Consider the following 23,457-nt stretch of genomic DNA (forward strand, 5'->3'; position numbering starts at 1 on the left):
ACTTTAGATCAGTCCCTCTCTCTCAGCACAACCCACTTCACAGGGCCATTGTTGTTTGGGGGAAAATAGGAAGAGGAATATCTGTTGGATATATTTGATGCTTTGAGTTATTGGTAAAAATAATAAAAACTGGATATAAATAAATAAATAAATTTGCTTTGGGTCCTGTATTTTAATTTCATGATATCAATATTGGCGTTGGTTCACATTAGCATTCTCTGCCTGGAAATATGAGTGAACTCATCCAAAAGGCTATATGGTTTAATTGGCATTTCTTAATAGGTAGAAAAGTTCCTCTTCTCTATTCAACTACTCTGTTTATTTTACGTGGAAAATGAACATGAATTTGAACTATTAGGCCTATTTTTATTGTCATTGTCCTTACTATATATTATTTTAATTGGCATTTTCTCATTATTAAACCATCAGACACTTATTATCTCACCAATAGCAAAATAATTATTTCTTACAGGAATCTTAGTTGAGCCCACACTTACTGAGCAAAAGCATTTTATAAAATTAAATTCCCCCTGCTAATGAGGATATGATTAAATATAGTTTAAAAAAAAACATTAATATGCAGCAACCAGAATTGACAAACAAGATCCTGAAGTTTAAATTTTGCTTCTTAGGATCAACAATCAACAATAAAGGAAGCAGCACCCACAAAATATGCAGCAAACATATGGTGAGGTAGCCATGACGGTTTCAGAGAAGATATCCAGTGGTCCTCATGGGACACTATGCATGAAGATAAAGATTCATTGATGGAACACACAAAGTGCTGAAATAGAGCCATGGAAATTCTGACAGTCACGCTCAGTAACCACAATTTTTCTTTTCTGTGTGTATCAGTTCAATATTTCTTATTGTGGTTTGTGGTGCTCTAACTTAGAGTATTTACATTGGCCTGTGTTCAGTTAAAAAAATAATTAAACTATTAGCCATTTATTCCTTCATGAAAAATATTTTTTTTCTTTTAATGACCCTGTAATCCCTTGCTTTGGGGTGGAATCAGGGTGACTGAATGGACCTGAGCATTTACTGGCCTGATGCCCTTCCGGATACCTACATGGAGTTCACAACAGATATTTTGTGCCCAAAGAGAAAAACATCTGCCACTACCTAGGATCAAATTCACAGCCTCCTAACTGAGAAGCAAAAACTCACCCTTTAGACCACCATGCTGCTCCATGAAAAATAAAACAATTATCTAGCGGAATCGTCATATTTTTTTTTTAGCTAGGCTCAAATATTAAAGACTTTGCATGAAGGCATTTCAATTCAAAACAATCAAGGTATCTGTTTAGTTGTTAATTAACTTTTGAACCACAGGGAGATTGGCACAAGGGATAATAATGATCCTGGCTCATTCATTGTGTCACGTTCCCTCCTGCCTTTCTTCCTTGCCAGAATATATATTTCGAATCTGGTGATAGTCAAGATACAAATTGGCACACACACGGCTCTTCAAACAGAAATTGATGGATTGTCCCATGAAGGGCATTTTGAGATAAAATCTTTTGATTAAACAGTGGATGAACCATTGGGGTGCATACATACTCTGGAAGACAAAAACATTTTCACCATCCCAAAAGCATGAAGATGTTATTCCTTTTGATGTTCCTGATGCACAAGGTAGTTACTCTGAGATGCCCTTCAAGTGAAGCTTTCCCTGTTCCTCATGAGTGGTTCCAGCCTGGAGATCTTGTCATTGGTGGGATGGTGTCTCACATTTTTTACCACTTTTATGAAATTGAATTTAAGGAACACCCTTCTCTAAAACCTTATGACTTACCTCTGTAAGCAGTTTTATTTTTCCCATGTATTTTCTTAGCTTAGCCAGGTCCCCCAAAATTTCTGATATTTGCTTTCTTTACATTCTATCTCGTGAAATGCATGAAAGTTTGGTGCAAGAAGTCTATTGAAGGACACTTTACACCAAACTTTCATGAGAAAGCTGTAAAAGCTTTTGAAAATAAATGCAGGGTTTACACACACACATACACACACACAAACACACACATACAAGCCTTTATCTTTCACATGTATTGTCTTATAGCAGAAGAAAGCATTTTCTTTACATTATATTAATATCCTTAACATGATATGCATGAAAGTTAGGTACAAGAAGTCTATTGAAGGACTTCTTACACCAAAATAACATGAATTTCATGAGAAAGACTTTAATATAATGATTAATTTATTGTATAATTTAAATTTAATGAGCTTGAGGTAATTGAAAAAATGTTCTGTATGATCAGCCCTCACAAAACGTACATAGAGTAAATGAGTGATACTTGCTGAAGCTGTTCCTGTTATACTTTGTGCCCAAATTGTCAGAATTATATTTGTTAACTGAAAAAAGTCACTACTTTTATTTGCTGTATTATATGATGGTAGTAAATCATGAAAACACCAGGTAAAATGCAGAACTGAACTCTGAGGAAATTATTGAATATTTTAGAAAAGCTATTCTATTCCCACTTCCAAGAGAAATGGTTTGTTATCCATATAGAGAGGATGCCTCCTTACAAGAATTGTGAAATTATTTTTTCAATGGGGTATTTAATTTATTTGCAGTGTAATAACCAAATTCTACCAGCATGTCCTTGCCTTGGCCTTTGCTGTGAAGGAGATCAATGAGGACTTCCAGATCTTACCTAACGTCACTCTTGGGTTCCACATCTATGATAGTTACTACAACCCAAGCATGACCTATCGCTCCACTCTGGACCTCCTTTTCAAATCCCAGGAATTTCTTCCAAACTACAAATGTTATATCCAGAAGAATCTCATGGCCATCATTGGAGGATTAGATGCCCCTACTTCATCCTATATGGCACAAGTTATAAGTATCTTCAAAATTCCACAGGTAATTTTTGCAGAAGGTTGAAAGAGAAACTTTTCTTTCTTTTTTAATGAATATCAGAGAGTATATTTTGGCCATGCCTTTCAATTAAATCCACTTTTTCTCCCTTCTGCAATTTTTCTCACAACCCAATAGGTTGGCTCAAAGTAATCAATCAAGAAAATTAAAATCTTTTATTTGAAAGATTAGAAAAGTAAAATTTAAACCACAAATTAACAGGACAAAATTAATCTTATTTGAGATGATCATCTGATATTCCGGTATGACCACTACATATGATTGAATTCTGGAGCTGTGTTGAGAGAAGGAGTGAAAAGGCTGGCTAGCATATGCTACACTCTCTGAGCAGGAGACCATATACAATTTCAGATAAATGCTTTTCCAGTCTCTTTTTGAAAGCCTCCAGTAATGCAGCACCCACAACTTCTGGAGGCAATCTGTTCCACTGGTTGATTGTTCTCACCATTAGGAAATTTATCCTTATTTTTAGGTTGTTTGTCTCCTTGATTGGTTTCCATCCATTGTTTCTCCTCTTGCTTTTGGAAGCTTTGGAAAATAATTTACCCCTCATCTTTGTAGCAACCCATAAATATTGGAACACTGCTATCATGTCTCATGGTTTTAGGAAGGATCTCCTTTCAGTCATTTCCTGCTCCTCCCCAACTCAAGGCTATCCAGCATTTTCACTGCTGCCATCAACTTACTGCTAGATTCCACCAAGTCACCCAATAATAGTGACAATTCTCTTTGCTATGTCTGGGTTGGTGTCTGTTAATAATAATTGAATGTAAAATTCAGCTGATTTGCCCGGAAATTGTTGAAGGACTGGAGCTTTATTTTACTTTTGGAGATTTCTATAATAATTGCAGTAAATGAAGATATACTTGATTTTTTCTGTTCCTCCAGAGTCTTGTGCATAGTCTTTCATGTATTCTCTACCTGGGCCAGAGAACGGCAGAAGGTAACACAACAACCCTAGCTCTTAAAAAGCTTTTTTCTTAAGCTAGGAAGAGTTTACATGCTCAGATACTTAGCAGGTTTCAGGCTGTTCATAGACATGAGCTATCTGAAACTCCATAGTAGCAAACTAAATTTAGCTTGTAGTCCAGTTATATTCATTCAGTGAGAAAATATTTCATCTTGGGGGTTTTATTGCTGTAATGTTCATCAAAAGCATAATGTACCTAGACGTTGACAACTTTTCAATTGTTCGGTTTCCACCCAGGAGTCATTTTTTCCATCTTTTTCCACTGGTTATCATAAATAATAATTTTCTTCCTTCTTTTCTTTCCTTTCCTTTCCTTCCCTTCCCTTTCCTCTTTCTGTCTATCTTCCTTCCTTCCTTCCTTCCTTCCTTCCTTCCTTCCTTCCTTCCTTCCTTCCTTCCTTCTTTTCCTGTAGTTGACCTATGGCTCTTTTGCCCAGGAAGAATTTCAGAGTAACAAATTATCTTCACTTTATTGCATGGTGCCAAATGAGGACTATCAGTACATGGGAGTTATACAACTTTTCCTCCATTTTGGATGGAGGTGGATTGGAGTCTTTGCATTTGAAACTAAGGGAGAACGTTTTTTGCAGAAACTGCAGCCATTGCTTTCACAGAATGGGATCTGTTTAGCTTTCACACAAAAAATTCCACAACATATCCACTTAGAAGATTTGTCAGAATTGTTCGATTCAGTCTCAATTATTTCTAATAAATTGATGGATCAGAAAACAAATGTTTTTCTTGTGTACGGAGAATCATTCACAATAGTGTGGCTCAGAACTGTCATGTTTCTACGTGATCCAGAAAATAAAAACAGATCATTATTCAGAAAGGTTTGGATCCTGATGAACCCAATTGATTTCATACTGACTGGAATTCAAAAGAGTTGGGATCTCCAAATGTACCATGGGGCTCTTTCCTTTACAGTGCATTCAAGAGAAGTTAAAGGCTTCAAAGAATTTCTTCAAGTCATCAAACCTTCCACCCACAAAGATGGATTTCTTCAAGAGGTTTGGCAACAATTGTTTGACTGCGTGTTTTTAAAGGCAGACTTACCTTCATCTATCAGTGGAACCTGTACTGGGGAAGAGAATTTGGAGAATCTGCCCGCACCTCTGTTTGAGTTGAAGATGACTAGCCAAAGCTACAGTATCTACAATGCTGTTTATGCAGTGGCACATTCTTTGCATGAGGCAAAGACATCAAGTCCCAAATGGACAAAAATTCAAAAGGTTGAATTTCCAAATCTGCAGCCTTGGCAGGTAATCTCCCATGCCATTCCTATCTTTTGTTTTAGCAAATAGTAATTCTCAATGTGATATGGCTTGTTTCCCCTGGTCTATAGCCACATATCATTAGAGATCCTAAAGCAACTAGAGTTTTATTGCAAGAGATTGTTCCTTGTTACGGAATAAAAGAGATTTAAAACTCATACTACTCTAATCAAAGGGATGAATGTATCTATCATCATTCCACTAATCACCATTTCTTCTTTCCTGACTTCTAAATTCATCAGTCCTGGTTCCAAGAATACAGTGGAGAGGCATCTGAAGGCAGTCTTTGTTTTTTGCCCAACAAATCTTTCTGAAATGGGAACATTTCATTTTTTATTAGTTTTTTGAAATTTAATCAAGGCAGGTTAGTTATCCTGGGAACATAAAGCTTATGACAGTTGTTGTATTGTAGAAGAGGTGTGTTATTTCCATGAAATGATGTTGGTTTTTAGATTTATGGTAAATTACAGGAAGAATTGCTGAGTTTGCTGTCTTTAAAGTACTCATGACGATTAATTAATAAAGTAAGTTCCATATTTCAGTTATTGATTGTTCTTGGTGTGTTGACATTTTCTTCTTCTGTATTTGTTTGGTTTCCTTGGAAGAAAGAGTAAAAGAAAGAGAAATTCTTTATGCATTGTTTCCTTTTTGACTTTATTTTTCTCCTCCAAGTAGCTCCACCAGTTATTTCAAGAGATTTCTTTTAACAACTCAGCTGGAGAAAGAGTCTTCTTTAAAGACAGAAGAGAAAGTCCTGGTGGCTTTGACATTATCAACATGATCACTTTCCCAAACAGATCCTTTCAGAGAGTTAAAATTGGAAAGTTACACCCCAATGCTCCAAAAGGGAAAGAAGTTATCATTGAGAACACAATCCTTTGGCACCCTGGTTTTAACCAGGTATGAATAGCAATTGGGCTGTTGTTTTATTATATTATTGAAAAGTAATAGCAATAGTGCTTAGACTAACAGTATATACCGCTTCATAGTGCTTTACAGTCCTCTCTAAACAGTTTACAGAATCAGCATATTGTCCCCAAAAATCTGGGCCCTCATTTTACTGACCTCAGAAGGATGGAAGGCTGAGTCAACTTTGAATTCCTGGCAATGACCTGAATTAGCATGCAATACTGCATTCTAACTGTTGTGCCACTACGGCTCAATCATGTTCAGATACAAAGGAACAAATAACCCTAACCCTAACCCTCTGTAAAATGTTAACAATGTTAAAGGTCATTTATGTAACCCAATGTAAATAATTTCCATTGTTTAATCGGGATTCTTTCATATCAATGGCTATGTTTATGTCTGTAGGTTCTTCCTGTTTCTTTGTGTAATGACCACTGTTCCCCTGGATCCTGGAAGAGAAGGGCTGAAGGCAGTCAGTTCTGTTGCTATGACTGCGTTCCATGCTTAGAAGGAAAGATTTCTAATGGAACTGGTAGGTTATCAATTTCACGCCAGGATTGACTTTACATCTGCCGAAAGGGCAGTTTTGCTTCTGACCCCCACCCATGCCAGAAAGTGCATGCCACCATTGTTCACCTGTCGTGTCCCCCCGACAGCCCCTGTGATCTCCTATCACATGCTGGCAGGCAGAGGCTCCATGGCCTAAAAGTCCCATTCTATCTCCACCCTGCTCAAGAAAGGGTGAGGTGAGGGGGAGATATTAACAGTGTAGCGTCCACAGGCCATGGCTTTCCCACTAGGGGGTAGGATGATCCTAGTGAAAGGGAAGCCTTGCAGGCTGGCAGATCAGGCCAGTGAGTGGGGCATGGAGGCGCTAGTGCCTAGGAAGGTGAGCAGCAGCCCCAGTGGCAATAAGGGCCATTGAAAAGAGTGGAGTATGTGTGTGTGCCTCCTATAAACTCACCCGTCAGCTAAGCTCTCCTTGCCAAAGATCAGCTGTAGCATGGCGTGGAGAGCAAGGCTGATGTGGGCAAGGAAGGCACACATACAGACTCCACTGTTTTCAGCAGCGCTTTGGTTCCTGGCCCAGAAAAGTGGAGCTGGGCGTGGTGAGGCGAGGCCCAGCAAAGCAGAGCTGGAGGAGGAGAGGGCCATCAAAGTCGGGCATGGCCAGGATTGACGGGCGAGGTGGAGAGAGGTGGGCGATGCTGGGAGGGGCAGATCAGGATGAGGCAAATGAGCTGCAGCTGTTCCTGTGCACCACCAGAAACCAAGCACTCGCCATTTCCTGTTTGTGCATTGGGAGGGTGCCAAGCTGGGTTGGGATGGGCAAGGGCTGGGGCAACCGGGACTGGGGCAGCGGGGGCTGATCCCTTGCCATTTCTGGATCAGCTCCAGGGGCCAAATTTGGGCCCTTGGCAGGCCGGCCCCGACACGCAGTCCTTGTGTTTCATATATCTGCTTTATAAGGACTTCAGGCGTGGGTGTGTCAAATGAGGGTCTTATGATGTCTCAGATGTGAGTCATCAGAGATGGGCTCGTGATCGAGAGGTCAGGGCCATTGGAGGATGTGAATTATCAGGGGGTCAAGATCCATCACCATCTTCTCATTGATGACTCATACCTCAGCCACTGATAATTCACACTCTACAATGATCATGACCTGAAGTACCTTCCCCATCACAAGGCCCATCACAAGCCCCTCTCTGATGACTCATACCTGACCCATCCCCACCTAAAGCACTTATAAATAGTAAAGCAGTGAAATAGAAATCTACTAAATGCCACTGAAAATGTTACGTAGCCTGCTAACAAAAAGTTGAGAAAATGAACCTTCACCCTCAACATTCTGAGTGCTATAAACTGATTAAGGTCAGTTTAGCTGCAATGAGTGCAACATTTCTTTTCCACATGATCTGCCATTTTCCAAGTTTTAACTTCCATAAAAACCGGAAAATACGTCGAAGCAAAGGGAATTTCACTAGGTCACAGATGTCTTATGAACGGATCAGTTATTTTATCATTCAAGGAACACAGGATGGATATTTGTAGAACCAACTATTGTTCTCCACGTAGAAAACAAAAGCATCTTAAAGTCAAGAAAAAATACAGGGATGGACGTGTCCCTTTGAGAGCTGTATGCAATGAAATTCCATTTTAATGTATGCCAATTAGTGTACATTCAAAGTGACAATAAAGTTTCTATTCTATTCTGTTCTGTTCTATTCTGTTCTGTTCTCTTCTGTTCTACTCTAAATATCATTTTATCAGAAAGGTACATTATAGAACTGGCATCCACACAGGCTAAAATTTTCAAAAACGCAAAATGGATAGATGACAAATTCATTGGCTTTTCGTTCCAGATATGAATGACTGTTTTGAATGTTCAGAAGATCATTACCCAAATAAAGAAAAGAAAGGATGTATCCTGAAACAGCTGGTCTTTCTAACTTTTGAAGAAGCTTTAGGAATTGTTTTAGCCTCAGTCACTCTTGGTTTCTTCTTCTTGACATCTTGGGTACTTGGAACTTTTATTAAACACAGGGACACTCCCATTGTCAGAGCCAACAACAGGTCTCTCACCTATACCCTTCTTGTCTCGCTTTTCTTCTGTTTTCTCTCCTCTTTTTTATTTCTCAGCCAACCTGGCAAAGTGACCTGCCTTCTCAGACAACCAACTTTTGGAATTACCTTCTCAGTGGCCATTTCTAGTGTACTGGCAAAAACCATCACGGTGGTTGTAGCTTTCATGGCCACTAAACCTGGATCTCAAATGAGGAAGTGGGTGGGGAAAAGATTGGCCTTTGCTGCTGTCCTTTCCTGTTCTCTTGTTCAAGTATGTATTTGTACTCTTTGGTTGTCAATATATCCCCCATTCCCTGAGTTAGAGATGCACTTAGAGCCCCAAGAAGTGATTTTACAGTGCAATGAGGGGGCAGCTACATTCTTCTATTGTGTCTTGGGCTACATGGGTTTCTTGGCCATTGCCAGCTTCATTGTGGCTTTCCTTGCCCGTAAATTACCTGATAGTTTCAATGAAGCCAAGTTCATCACTTTCAGCATGTTGGCCTTTTGCAGTGTGTGGATCTCCTTCTTTCCAGCCTATATGAGCACAAAAGGCAAAGTCATGGTAGCTGTGGAGGTCTTCTCCATCTTGTCTTCCAGCGCTGCATTACTGGGATGCATATTCTTGCCAAAGTGCTACATCATTGTTTTGCGGCCTGAGCTAAACCACAGGGAACAACTAATAAAGAGAATGTAGTACATCAGATTGTTTTACCTAACTTTTTTTTCCTTTGAATACATCAAGCTAACAAGATTTTGACAATCTGTCTGTTTATATTTTTAAGAGATTTGACATATTGACTTTAAGGATAAAGGGCAGCTGGCAGTTCATGGTTTTTATAGCTTCACTTCATAAACCAGTGTATAAATATGGGAAAAATCTAATGGATATTTTATAGACATGTATTTAGCTCAGTATCACAGGGGATCTCTTTTGGATTGATTGGTCATCTTTGACAGGTAAAAGGTAAAATGTTTTTGAGCATTTAATATACATTTAACTCTGTTTTTTTAAAAAAAATTCATGAACCGTCTAGCCATTCACTCTCCATCCACCAAGATATTTTTACTGTATCCTATTGCAACTTAAGGATATTATATGAAATGTAATTTCCTTCTGCCTCATCCCTTACTAGAAGTGTATGCTGGGTGATGTCCATATCAAGTTTGATTTGATTTGGTTTGATTTAGGTATGTCTTCCATTAGTCCTTTGGAGGAGACCCCTTTCTTTATGTAATATATGTTTAATAAAATACCACGTCAGACTAAACAGCAGAAGACTATGAATTTTGCTTTAACCATGAAAGCCACCTGGGTGACTTTAGGACAGTCCCTCTCTCTCAGCACAACCCACTTCACAGGGCCATTGTTGTTTGGGGGGAAATAGGAAGAGGAAAGTGTGTTGGATATGTTTGATGCTTGGAGTTATTGGTAAAAATAATAAAAACTGGATATAAATAAATAAATAAATTTGCTTTGGGTCCTGTATTTTAATTCCATGATATCAATATTGGTGTTGGTTCACATTAGCATTCTCTGCCTGGAAATATGAGTGAACTCATCCAAAAGGCTATCTGGTTTAATTGGCATTCTTTAATAGGTAGAAAAGTTTCCTCTTCTCTATTCAACTACTCTGTTTATTTTACGTGGAAAATGAACATGAATTTGAACTATTAGGCCTATTTTTACTTTATTATAAATTTTTACAATTTTACAATAAAAAACCCCTTCCCCAATCCCTCCCAACCCACCCCAAAACCCTCCCCCATTCTTCCCAGAGCTGAATACAGGGTTAACTAGAACTTAAAAGAAAAAAACTTTTAAACCCAAATAAACCTTAAACAAATATAATTACATTCAGTAAACAAATCATTAAATCATTATATATATAAAACAGAAACAGAAAAAGAAGAAAATAAAAAAATAAAATAATAATAATAATAAAAAAACTATTCTACACTTCTAAATAATATCTTCAACTTTAAAAATAAATTATTCAAAAGCTAAATGATATTTTCTTATATCATACTTATATTGTATAAAATTTATCCATCTTTTCCACACTAAGAGATACTTCTCTTGCGATTGATCTTTCAAGAAAGCCGAAATTTTTGCCATTTCAGCTAAGTAAAAAACTTTAAGAAACCATTCTTGCAACGTAGGCAAAGATTCCTTCTTCCAATATTGTCCTATTAACAACCTTGCCGCTGTAATTAAATTTAACATTAAAATAATCTTTTTGTCATCACAATCAGAAACAATACCCAACAAAAACAGTTGTGGGGTAAATTTTATCCTTCTTTTGAAAATTCTTTGAATATTCCACCATATCTTGCTCCAAAAGGCTTTTATGCTTTTACATGACCACCAGATATGATAATACATTGCATCCAAGCAGCCACATCTCCAACATTTAGGCTGCAAATTTGAATACATACGAGACATTTTTTGTGGGTCAAGGTGCCATTTTATAAAAAATTTTCCTGTAAATTTTGCGCTTGTGTAAATTTAACATTCCTCACCCAAATAGTCTCCCATGTATCTAATAGAATCGGTTCATCAAAATTTTGAGCCCATTTAACCATACAATCTTTAATTCTGCTTCTGAATCCAATTCCACTAATACACCATAAATTCTTTTTATGTGGGTTCGACTTTGATCTCTAATTTGTTTTAACAAGTTCTCATCCTCTCTAAGCAAACCCACTTTATAATCTATCTTCCACCTTTCCAATAATTGTCTATACTGAAACCATGAATAATTAATATTTTCTTGTGCTAATTCATCTATAGATTTTAATTGCCAATTTTTACCATCCCACTTAAGTAATTGTATATAAGAAATATTATCCATCTTAACTCCTATACTGACCCAAATTTGGAGCGTTATATTTCAAATCCAGTCAGATAGTTAACTCAAAAGAAACGATCTTATAATAAACAAATATATTTTAATGAGAAAGATTACTTGCGTTCACGTTGAGATTGGTGCTGCTAGAAATACATGTTTGTTCATCTTTCAGATCCTTTCCTTAGGTAAGAAGATTTTGCTCTTTATACCATCTTATAGGGAGACCTTCCATGGCCCATGCTTCTTACAGACAAAGAGATTCCCATGTGGCTTGTGTCCAGGAAGTCTCCCAAAGACCTTTGGAACTCCTCCCACTGACCCATCCACATACCTAGAATTTAACCCAATAACTGCCAGACATTCCAACATAGAGCTGGACCATAGAGCTATATGGGCCAGAACACTCCCCGCTTGGAAATTTATATTTCCACTATTAAAATAGTAAAAACGTAGCATCAAGGCATGCAATACTCATTGTGGTTAACTTGTGACTAACTAGGTAAAAACTTGGTATCAAACATGCATAACTATAAGGTAAACATAAAACATGCACAATTATGAAAAAGGCAAGTGTTACATCAAACAATGCATAAGACAATACATAATTTGAGGTTTAATCTTCTGGTTCAGTCTTCATTGGCGATGGACCAGTGTCTTTGAGTCACGACCTGACTCATGTGGCTTCATGATCTGGATCTCAGCTGGGTAAACTAGTTCATCAAGTGGGTGGGCCCGGTGCGCAGGAACCGTGGGCCAATAGTTCTGGTATGCAGTCTTGTCTCCCAATGAGACAAGGTCTTCTTCCTGTGAAGGAAACTGGAACCAAATCTGGAACAGAAAAAACTGGAACCCAAGCTTCTCGGGAATGAGGGGAACTGGATTCACAGGATACTCAGGAACTGAAAAACCTGGAAAGACATAAACAGCTGAATCTGGAAACTCAGGAACAGTTGGGGCTGAAGAATCAAGATCAGGAACATCAGAAAACTCAGGAACAGCTGGAAACTCAGGATCAGGAGCATCTGGAAACTCAGGAACAGCCGGAGCTGAAGAATCAGGAACAACAGCTGGGACTGAAAGGTCAGGAACAGCAGCTGGAAGTGAAGAATCAGGAACAACAGCTTGAGCAGAAGACTCAGGATACTCAAGAACCGAAGGGTCTGGAGCCACCGGTGGAGTACTGAAGAGGACTGCTACTGTTGTTGTCAGGGTGAGGACTTCATGTGTGGGTGTCAGTGTATTTAATGACATGGAGTCCATGAAAGGCAGTAAGTCCTTGCAGGCTTCTACAAGGCTAATTCTTGGGGTGCTGAGACAAGTGATCAAGACGATCAAAACTATGCCTAACTTCAGTTGTCTGCGCTTAGACAGGGTTTTGAAGCGGATTGGTTGACGTTTACCGGGTGTCTGAGGTTGAAGGTTGGCACTTTGATCTGAAGCTGGAAGTGCATAACGTTTTGGTCTATGTGGCATCTGTCTATTTGGACAGGCCAAGAGCTGAAGACTTTCTAGCCAGATCAGTTCTGTTATCTGTGTGGCAAGGTTGGGCCACTTTACTTGGTTAACAAAGTTCTTATTTGTTGGCACATATTGCCATTGTTCAGGGCTTAAGGATGTTTCAATCCTTTTCTCTCTGTTGTTTACATGGACGTAGAAGTGTCCACTTTGTTTGCAGATGTAGCTTGACATCACCTTGCTGTCTGCGTAGAAGGTGGTAGACTGTAGTTCAAGGCACAACGTCTTTGCTGTCAAGTTGGTCAGCTTTACAGCCAAAGTGGTGCCATATAGCTGTAACCTTGGTACGGTGTGGCCTTCTTGTATTGTTAGTCTCGCTTTTCCTAAGAAGACATCAAGACTGCAGCACTCCTCGCTGTAGACTCTGATGCATCTTATGGTCACAAACAAGATAACGTAAGTGTGGCTCTCCCTGCTGTAGAGTGAGACGTATCTTAAGGCTGCAGACACCTTCGTAGGCACATCTAAGGAAGCGTACAACTCTTTCTTCTGCACTGGGGCAGGTGAGCTGGAGACATACATGCGCTGCACTTGCATGCTTTGGAGACATTTTGGGAGTATGCTCCATGACTCCCAGTCTTGGGGGCGTTGTTTGTCTTGTTTGTCCTTTATGGACAAAGCTAAATTGTAGTAAGTCTTGCTTGTCTGGAACACGGTTGCTTCCAAAACAGGTTTGGTTGTTACAAGCGTGCGATACTCTAGGTGCGGTTGGAGCACTGTTGTTACCAAAATAGGTTTGGTTGTCACAAGCATGCAGTGTTGTTCTAGGCGCGGTTGGAACACTGTTGCTACCAAAACAGGTTTGGTTGTCACAAGCATGCAGTGTTGTTCTAGGCACGGTTGAAACACTGTTGCTACCAAAACAGGTTTGGTTGTCACAAGCGTGCAGTGTTGTTCTAGGCGCAGTTGGAATACTGTTGCTACCAAAACAGTTTGGTTGTCACAAGCATGCAGTGTTGTAGGCATGGTTTTATGGGGTTCAATGGGGTAATAACGGTGGAAAGATCTTGTGGCACTCCCCGCTGTGCAGTTGTTGCCATCAGGTTCGATGTGGCAGCAACGGCAGGAGGATCTCGTGACCTAGGTGTCGTGTCATCAACTCTGTGGTTGACCAGCGAATCAGGTCGTTGAGATTCCTCTGTTTGTCTACTCGGTCTTGGGGGGCTTGTGGCTGGCTGAGGTGCTCTCATCTGTGCATTCTGGAGTGCGCTTTGGTTGTCCACATAGGCCTGTACATGGCTGTGAGAACTTTCCCTTCCTAGACTTTCCAAATTGGGCGTTGACATGGCATCTTCTAACTCTCTCTGCAGGATCGCTTCTATTGCGGCTGCCTCTTTTGCTCTCTGTTGTCGCTGGAAAATCTCAAAGTTGGCCTGAGCTTTGGCCAAGTCTTCTCTATGTAGCTTGTCGTCTACTGCTACTTGTGCAGCAACGTTAGCCATTGCGGTATTGATCCATGCTTCCCTGAGACGGGCGGCGATGCTCTCTGCTCCTGAGGCTTGAGATGTATGGCTCTGGCGAGAAGATGCCTTTGAATGGCATGAGGGTCCTGTGACGTGCGGTTGTTGGGACATGCTGGAATGTGTCTTGGATATGTGGCGAAAAGATGAGGCTGTTTCAGACACGTGGGATGGATCTGCGTGCGACCATTGGGATGGTGCATATGAGTAGCAGGAGACTTTGGACTCGGCCCTGTCGACCAGTCTACTTTTCTGGCGAGGCTTGGGCTGTGGGGAACCCTGTGAACTCTCTAGAAACTTCTTGCGTTCCTTGTTTAGTACCTTGAGGTTGTGCATCTTGCTATTGATTCTTGAGTCTCTTAATTGTTCTTGAATGTCCTTGAGTTGCCATTCAGAGTCCATCCATTGCACGTAGGCGTCTTCCTTATCTCCTTGCACTGCGTGTGCTCGTTCTGGGGAGAGTTCCTCCTTCTGTTCATGGTAGAGTTTGTATAATCTCTCCCAACTTCGTTCATGGCGTCTGTGGATGATGTGCCATTTCTCCATCAGATGTGAATGCATGGCGTCTGTGGGCTGGTTGATGTATCTCAACTAGGCTGATAGGTTGAACCCCTTCTGCTAGACCAGTAGGATGCTCAGCTATGGCTAGGATAGGTTCAGTGTCATTCTCAGCTATTTTGAAGAGAATTTGAAGAACTTCTCTCTTTGACCACTAGGGGTCGCTACTTGTAGATCAGCTTCTGAGGTGCTGTCTGTGGGTGGAGATGCCACTGAGTGCGTTCTCCTGTATTTGTGGGTACTTCAGTGCAGTTCACCCTTTCACCACTAGGGGTCACTTGCTGTGGGTCAGCTACCAGGGTGCTCTGGCTTTGAGGTTCACCCTTTGTCCACTAGAGGGGCTTCTCTGGGTGCGGTTAAAGGCTTGCGTGTAGAGCTTCCTTTAACCACTAGGGGGCGTCTGGAGAAAGGCTAGCCAAATTCTTCCTATTGCCACGTTACTGCTAGTGAGCCACTGAGAGAATGTAGAGGTACAAACTCCCACCTGGCGTGTGGCAGGCTGGAACTCCGGGTCATCAGCTGTGATAATAGGCGAAGGCAATTGGCTCTTGCTTCCTGTCTCTCAAGCTGGGACAGCTTAGTGCTCAGCTTGGGTGAGTGAGTGAATGCTTCTGGTAAGATCACTCTGTGCCCTCTGGGGGGTGTTGGTAGCTTGGGATAACTTTAAGTAGCTTGCACTTTAACTAACAGATTTGCTCTGTTGTGTGCTGAATTAATTGTGGCTGTTGTGACTCAGCTAGAAAAAAAATTGCATGACCACCAGGGGGTGCTTCTGCGATGATTCCTCCTTATAACATTGGCTGAAATTCCGAGCATACCTAGGGCTGTCACTATGGCAACAGATGAGTTTATTGAAAGGCAATAAACCTTGCTTTTGTCTGAACTTTAGAGGCAGTCATTAAACAGTCCTTTGTTTCAGGCTGCGTGATTCACTGGCAAAGAGGGGAGGGGGAAAAGCCCAAGCTCCTTTTGGTGTTAAAATTCAAACTTTTCATGCAAGGAACAAAGTAATTTTGAATCAGATACAAGGCACTTTTCATTTTGAAAGTTAGCTAGCAAGCGAATTAGCATAACAAAACTTCTGAATCACTCCTTGAAAGCTGTCTTTTACACAGACATGCTGGCTTTGCTTTGCAGGCTCTTACAAGCATCAAGAGAATCTTTACTTCCTTGAAGGTTTATGCAGAGAAAAGTCTAACCAATTTGATTCTCTTTCTTCAAACTGTTGCAGCTTTGAGAGGAGAATTAATCTTTGCCAATTTACTATTTGTTTTCAAAAGATGGCACAAATTATGAGTAAATCTTCTTACTATACTGACCCAAATTTGGAGCGTTATATTTCAAATCCAGTCAGATAGTTAACTCAAAAGAAACGATCTTATAATAAACAAATATATTTTAATGAGAAAGATTACTTGCGTTCACGTTGAGATTGGTGCTGCTGGAAATACATGTTTGTTCATCTTTCAGATCCTTTCCTTAGGTAAGAAGATTTTGCTCTTTATACCATCTTTATAGGGAGACCTTCCATGGCCCATGCTTCTTACAGACAAAGAGATTCCCATGTGGCTTGTGTCCAGGAAGTCTCCCAAAGACCTTTGGAACTCCTCCCACTGACCCATCCACATACCTAGCATTTAACCCAATAACTGCCAGACATTCCAACATAGAGCTGGACCATAGAGCTATATGGGCCAGAACAACTCCTTTCCTTATTCCTTCTATTGCATGCCATGGAATAGCACATAATGGAATTCTTGAATCAATTCTATAATATTTCTTCCAAACCCAAAGTAAAGAAGTTCTTAAAATATGATACTTGAAAACCCTGTCAACTTTTTTATTATAAATTAAATAGGCATGCCATCCATACAATAAATCCCATCCTTCCAAAAGGAGTATATCTACATTTGTTAAATTAACCCAATCACTAATTAATGTTAAAACCACAGCATCATAATACAATTTCAAATTCGGTACCTTGAGTCCACCTCTATCTCGTATATCTTGTATAATTTTAAGTTTTACTCTTGGTTTTTTTCCCTGCCCAAACAAATTTATTGATACCTTTCTGCCATTCATCTAGGTTTGCTTCTTTCTTTAAAATAGGTATCATTTGAAATAGAAAAAAAAACTTTGGCAAAACATTCATTTTAATCGCTGCTATTCTCCCCAATAGAGACAATTGGAGCTTTTTCCAATTCTCTAAATCCTTTTGTATTTTAAACCACAGCCTTTCATAATTATTTTTATACAGTTTTGCATTGGAAGCAGATAAGATAACCCCCATATATTTTACCTTATTAACAACCTCGAAACCTGTCAGTCTAACTAAAATCTCCTTATCCGAGTTGGTCATGTTTTTTGACAATATTTTAGTCTTATTATTATTGATCTTGAAACCTGAAACTTGTCCAAACTGATTTATCAATTGTAACAACTCCAATACAGAATAAGTTGGTTGAGACAAAGTAACAACCAAATCATCTGCAAAGGCCCTTAATTTATAACCATTTTTATTGATTTCTATTCCTTTTATATTAGGTGATTCATGAATTTTGATCAGCAAAATTTCCAAAGTTAAAACAAACAGCAAAGGCGACAATGGACATCCCTGTCTAGTCCCCTTTTCAATTGGAAATACCTCTGATAAACCTCCATTAACTATAAGTTGCGCCATTTGATTTTGATAAATGGCTCGAAGAGCCTGTAAAATTTTATCTCCAAAATTCATTTCCTCAACCAATCTTAACATAAATTGCCAATTTAACTGATCAAAAGCTTTTTCAGCATCTAAAAACATCAATCCTGCAGAAATCTGATTGTTCTTATCCAAATATTCTATTAAATTAATAATTTGTCTAACATTATTTTTCATATATCTTCCAGTTATAAAACCAGTTTGGTCGGACTTCCGGTGGATTTTGCGCGCGCGATGGCGGCTACTTTGTAGCCGTCTCTCCTGGGTAGGTGTAAGAACCGCTATGAACAGCAGACATCAGCTGTTCAGCGGTTCAAAATCCCCCTCCCGGGCAAAGGGGGGGGGTAGAGAGTGTCTGAATAGTGGTAGAGCCTCTTTTGCACCCCCCAAGTTTTTTGGGGGGGGGGGGTGAAAGGAGTGCTCCCACGGAGTTCAGACTTGTCTCCGCTTCCCAGCTGTTTTTGTCCTCAGGGACAAAACCAGCCGCTGCAAACACCTCCGTGCTTAAAGAGAACTGGTGAGTTTTTTTATAAACGGACAGAGCTGAGTAGAGGATTTAGTTTTTGCTTTCTTTGATTTATTTGGATTTTAAGTTTTAAGACTTGCTTCTATTTTTATTCTCTCTTTCTATTTTTTATTTTTTTGTTGAAAGGGAAAGTAAAATGGCGATCGGCAAATCTCTCGGTGTTTTTTTTTCTGAAGTTAGAATGCTGACCGGCAGGCTTTTTGGTGTTTCTTTTTCTTTCCTTTCCCTTTCCCTTTTTATTTTCTTATGATTGGAATGGTTGTTTTTGGTATCTCTAAGTATTTTTTTTTGGAACGGACTTTTTCTATTTAATTATTATTATTATTATTATTTTTCTCTTTTTCTTCTCCCTTCTTTTTATTGTAATGATCCTTTTTTGAAGGACTTTTTTCTGTTTAATTTTTTGCAATTTTTAAGAAGGAGTAAAGCCTTTTTTTAACTCTCTTTCTCTTCCTTTTTTTTCCCTTTTTTCTTTTTATTATAATGACCTTCTTTGGAGGGAGTTATGATTTTTGAAGGAATTTTTATAATTTTTTAAGAAGGGCTAAAGGTTTTTCTTTAAGATGGCTCCAAAGCGTCCAGGGATTTCTACAGCTTCTAAATCAACAGTTTCACCCTCTTCTGGGGGTCAGCTAATAACTATGAAGGATTTGCAAAACATGATGGGAGATGTTATAATTCAAATTAGGGCAGAAATGAAAAAGATTTTAGAGGAAAATAATAAGATCTTGAGACAAGATTTTGTTTTGGCTTTAGAAGGAGTTGCTTCTGTTCTTGAAAAGATGAACTCCCATGTGGAAGAGGTAGATGAAAAAGTGGACATAATGGAGGGGAAAATTGAAAGTATGGAAAAAGAAATGGAAAATGAGATTCTTATGCTTCAATATGGACAAATGGAATATGCCTTAAGAATCAGAGGCCTGGCAGAGTCTTTGAAAGGAGATTTGAAAGAAATGGTTGCAAAGGATTTTGCATTGATTTTGAATAAAGAAAAAGAGGGAATACTTAGTGAAATTGAAAAATTATTTAGGGTTAACTCTGTGGTGGCAGCACAGAAGAATCTGCCAAGAGATGTGGTAATTTACTTTGGTAAAAGATCTTTACGCAATGAAATTGTGCAAGCCTATTATAAGAAGAGATTTCAAATTGCTTCACAAGATGTCATAATTTTTAAGGAGATCCCATCTAAAATTTTAAGAAGAAGAAAGGAGTTTGCTTTTCTAGCAAATGAACTTAAAAAGAGAAAAATTCTATTCAGATGGGATGTTCCGACTGGAATGGTGGTGAACTACCTGGGGACATGTCATAGACTTAATACTGTTTCTCAAGCAAAAGATTTTTATACTTCGGTCCTGGGGGTATGTGCATCGCCATCTATTAGGTCTCAACAAGTCCAGATTGAGGAGCAGAAGATAACTTGTGTAGCACATAATTCCAAAGAAAAGCAGCAACAGAAGAAGGTTAAGGAAGTTTCATATTCAGTGGTCTCTGAATTTCTGGGAGATGTTGGACCTACAAAGTCTTTGGAGCAATCTTCAAGGGTAGAATTGCTGCCTGAAATGGAAATTGGGAAATCTCAGTTTGAGGGGTATCAACAAGAGAGGAACGGGCAGAGAATAACTTGTATAACTTACAATTGTAAAGATCAACACAAGGAGGAACTTAAGGAATCCTCACCTGTATTGGCTTCGGAAGTTAGACCTACAAAGTCTTTGGAGCAATCTTCAGAAATGGAAATTGGGAAATTTCAGCTTGAGGGGCACCAACAAGAGAGGAACGGGCAGAGGATAACTTGTACAACTTATAATTGTGAAGATCAACACAAGGAGGAATTCACTGAGGAAGTTTTACAGGTATCGGTCCCTGAGACTTGTGCAACATATAAATGTAAAGAAAAAGTAACATATAAATGTAAAGAGAAAGACCAACAGAAGAAGGAGGTTGAGGAAGTTTCACAGGTACTGATTCCTGAGCTTGTGGACTCTTTGGAGCGATCTTCAAGGGCAGAATTCCATGCATTGTTTTCGATGCTTGCGGGCAAGAGAGACCGATATGGATTGTGCTTATAGTAGATCCAACTGGCTATTAGACAGAAGATTATGGATATTGAATGAAAATTTTAGATAAGAAGTTTGTGTTTATAGTGGATGTACCCGGTTATTGGACAGAAAATTATGGACATTGAATGAGAACTTTAGACAAGAAGTTTACTATTGAGATTGTGGGAGAAGTAAAACTTATATCGTTTTTGGAAAATGTCTTATGTAATGTCTAAACATGTGTTTTGGGATAATAATATATTTCAGCTTTAAGTTTTAAACCTTTAATGATAATATTGTTTAAACTTGTGTTTTGAAGGGATTATAATTTGTTTATTTCAGTGAGGGGATTCTAATAAATTTGTGTTTCGAAGGCAGCATAACTTGTTTAAGTTTCAAGTAATGCTTAAATTTGGTTTTTAAATATTATTAATATTTCTAAGAGAAAATAATTTGTTTAATTAAATGTCTAGATTTGTTTAGGAAAGAAAGTAATGTTTAAATTTGTGTTTTTGGAGGAAGTCTATATAGAATGATGATTGTATTTAGATTTGTTTAGGATTCAAAACTGTTTCAAGTTTTTAAATAATATTATTAATATTTTTAAGAGAAAATAATTTGTTTAACTAAATGTGTCTAGATTTGTTTAGGATTTTTAAGTCTTTTTTTTCTTTTTTTGGATAGGTGAGAAGATTATGAAGATTGAAGGAAATATGTATTTATTTTAAGTTTTCTAAGAGTATTTAGTTTTAATGGTATAACAAAGGTTTATATGTTTATCTTTTTGTATTAGGATAAAGAAAGAGGGAGAAATTAGATTTTATATTATAGGCATAGATATTCAAAGAAAGTAATGTTTAAATTTGCGTTTTTGGAGGGAGTTTATATAGAATGATGATTGTATTTAAATTTGTTTAGGTTTTAAAAGTGTTTTAAGTTTTTTTTTCTTAATTAAGCCTGTACTTAGCTCTGGGAAGTCCAGGGGAGGGTTTGGGAGGTCGGGAAAGAGGGGGGTGAGGTAGGGTTGGGGGGGGTATGGGAAGGGGACTTGTTTTTGTAAAAATTTAAAAATTCTCAATTAAAAAAAAATATATATATAAAAAAATAAAAATAAATAAAAAACCAGTTTGGTCCATATGTATCAATTGATTTAACACAGTCATAAGTCTATTAGCTAAGATTTTCGAAAAAATCTTATAATCTACATTCAAAAGAGATATAGGTCTATAATTTTTTGGTAAAGTAAGATCTTGATCCTCTTTTGGAATCAAGGATATAAAAGCTCTACCCCAAGACAGGGGAGTCTCTAATCCCTGTAATATATTATTAAAAAGTTCCCTTAAAGGTTCTATCATCTCATCTATCAGAGTCTTATAATAAATTGATGTCAATCCATCAGTACCCGGTGCTTTACCTGCTTTTAATTGTTTAATTACTGTAACAATTTCCTCTATAGTAACCAATCCATTAATTCTTGTTTCTGATCTTCTGTTAACTTAGGAAAATGAGCATCTTGTAAATATTTATCTATATCTAAAGCCTGTACTTTCCTACCCATATATAATTTTGTATAATAATCTAAAAAAGATTTCTTAATCAATTCCTTCTGATATACCAATTTACCATTATGATTTATTTTATCTATAATTCTCAACTTCTGTTTCTTTCGCAATTGATAAGCCAGCCATCTCCCTGGCTTATTAGCGTTACAAAATGTATTATGTTTCATATAAAGTAAATTGGTTGCAGTCTGATCTGCCATTAACATATTAAATTGCAATTTAAGCAATTTTATGGATTCCTTAACCTTCTCATCTGTAGGATTCGAAATTAAGACTTTTTCTTTTAATTTAATCTCATCTTCCAACTCCTTACGTTTTTGCACCTGTTTCTGTCTATAAGCCTTATTCATTTGTATCAAAACCCCACGCATATAAGCTTTACTTGCATCCCATACCATTGCCATTGAAGTTTCCTTATGCATATTTAAAACAAAATATTCCTTTAAATACCCTTTAAGTTTCTGAACATTCATTACTTGTCTAAATAAATTTTCATTCAACCTCCAAATCTCCTCTCCTCTTTTTCAGTAGCCAGTTCCATCCACACTGGGCTGTGATCTGTCAATGTCCTTGGAAATATCTTTGCATTCTTTACCCTAAAATATAAGTCCGTTGTAATAGGGGAAAAAGTCAATTCTTGAAAAAGATTGATGTCTATCCGAAAAAAAGGTGAAGTCTCTCTCTTCCATATTATGTTCTCGCCAATAATCTCGCAACTCCCAGTCCTCTTTCAAATCAAAAAAGGCCTTAGGTAATTTGGCCTGTTTAAAAGAAGTAGAAAATCCTTTTTTTATCTCTATATGTATCTAAAACTCCATTCCAATCTCCCATTAATATGACAGATCTATAATCCAATAAAGTCAATTTTTGATGTAACAACCTATAAAATTGTTCCTGTTGTTGATTTGGTGCATACAAACCTACTATAAGTATTTTCTTGCCATACAATCCCACTTCAATCATTACATATCTCCCTTGAGGATCAGAATCTACTAAACAAACTGATAGATTTTGCTTAACATAAATAACTACACCCCCTTTTTTCCCAGGAGCAAAGGATACAAAATGAGATCCCAATCGAGCATTAGCTAAATATTTTTGATCTTTAGAAATAATATGCATTTCCTGCAAACAAATAATGTCATTATTATGTTGTTTCAAATAGTGAAATATTTTCTTTCTCTTCTGAGGGGAATTAAGGCCATTAACATTCCATGTCAGGAGCTTTACCATCTCCCTCATCCAATAGCCTGGAGAAGACTGCTTGAAGATCTGCCATTGAGGATTGCACCGAAGATCTCTTAGGTCTTGCTCCTCCCACAGGCTCAGAAACAAATTCTTGTGAGACTTCTTTAACCTCTTTCTTCTGTTGTTCCTTTTCCTTTCGTCTATGCACAGCTTGAGTCATTCTCTGCTCTTTCATCTCAGCTTGTTGAAACCACTCAGCCTGTGGCTCTCCAGCTTTCATCAATACAGCTTCTTCAGACTGCTGTTCTACCTCCTTCCCATCCAAAGCTTTAAACATTATAGGTGGTGATGAGCGTGCTCCCAGGACCGAAGTATAAAACTCCTTTGCTTTTGAAACAGTATTAAGTCTATAACGTGTCCCCGCTTGGCTCACCACTATTCCAATCGG

At 38.3% G+C, this 23,457-nt stretch overlaps 1 protein-coding gene across 1 annotated transcript; it reads left to right on the forward strand.

The window, feature by feature from the left end:
* Nucleotides 1–1,599: 1,599 nt before the first annotated feature.
* Nucleotides 1,600–9,305, forward strand: LOC120317763 (vomeronasal type-2 receptor 26-like). The gene is made up of 7 exons (XM_039364603.1): nucleotides 1,600–1,802; nucleotides 2,584–2,875; nucleotides 3,779–3,833; nucleotides 4,788–5,122; nucleotides 5,810–6,034; nucleotides 6,449–6,575; nucleotides 8,407–9,305. The coding sequence occupies exons 1-7, from the start codon at nucleotides 1,600–1,602 to the stop codon at nucleotides 9,303–9,305; spliced, it is 2,136 nt and encodes a 711-aa protein (XP_039220537.1).
* Nucleotides 9,306–23,457: the final 14,152 nt, after the last annotated feature.

Source organism: Crotalus tigris, unplaced genomic scaffold (assembly GCF_016545835.1).
Source record: "Crotalus tigris isolate CLP2741 ecotype Arizona unplaced genomic scaffold, ASM1654583v1 scf7180000019817.510193, whole genome shotgun sequence".
NCBI classification, from domain to species: domain Eukaryota; kingdom Metazoa; phylum Chordata; class Lepidosauria; order Squamata; family Viperidae; genus Crotalus; species Crotalus tigris.

Excerpts from the sequence above, each read along its gene's own strand:
- LOC120317763 (XM_039364603.1), top strand. The coding sequence starts at position 1,600 with ATGAAGATGTTATTCCTTTTGATGTTCCTGATGCACAAGGTAGTTACT. Across the intron at positions 2,876-3,778 it reads GTATCTTCAAAATTCCACAG|AGTCTTGTGCATAGTCTTTC; the intron begins GTAATTTTTGCA and ends CTGTTCCTCCAG. Across the intron at positions 6,035-6,448 it reads GGCACCCTGGTTTTAACCAG|GTTCTTCCTGTTTCTTTGTG; the intron begins GTATGAATAGCA and ends TTATGTCTGTAG.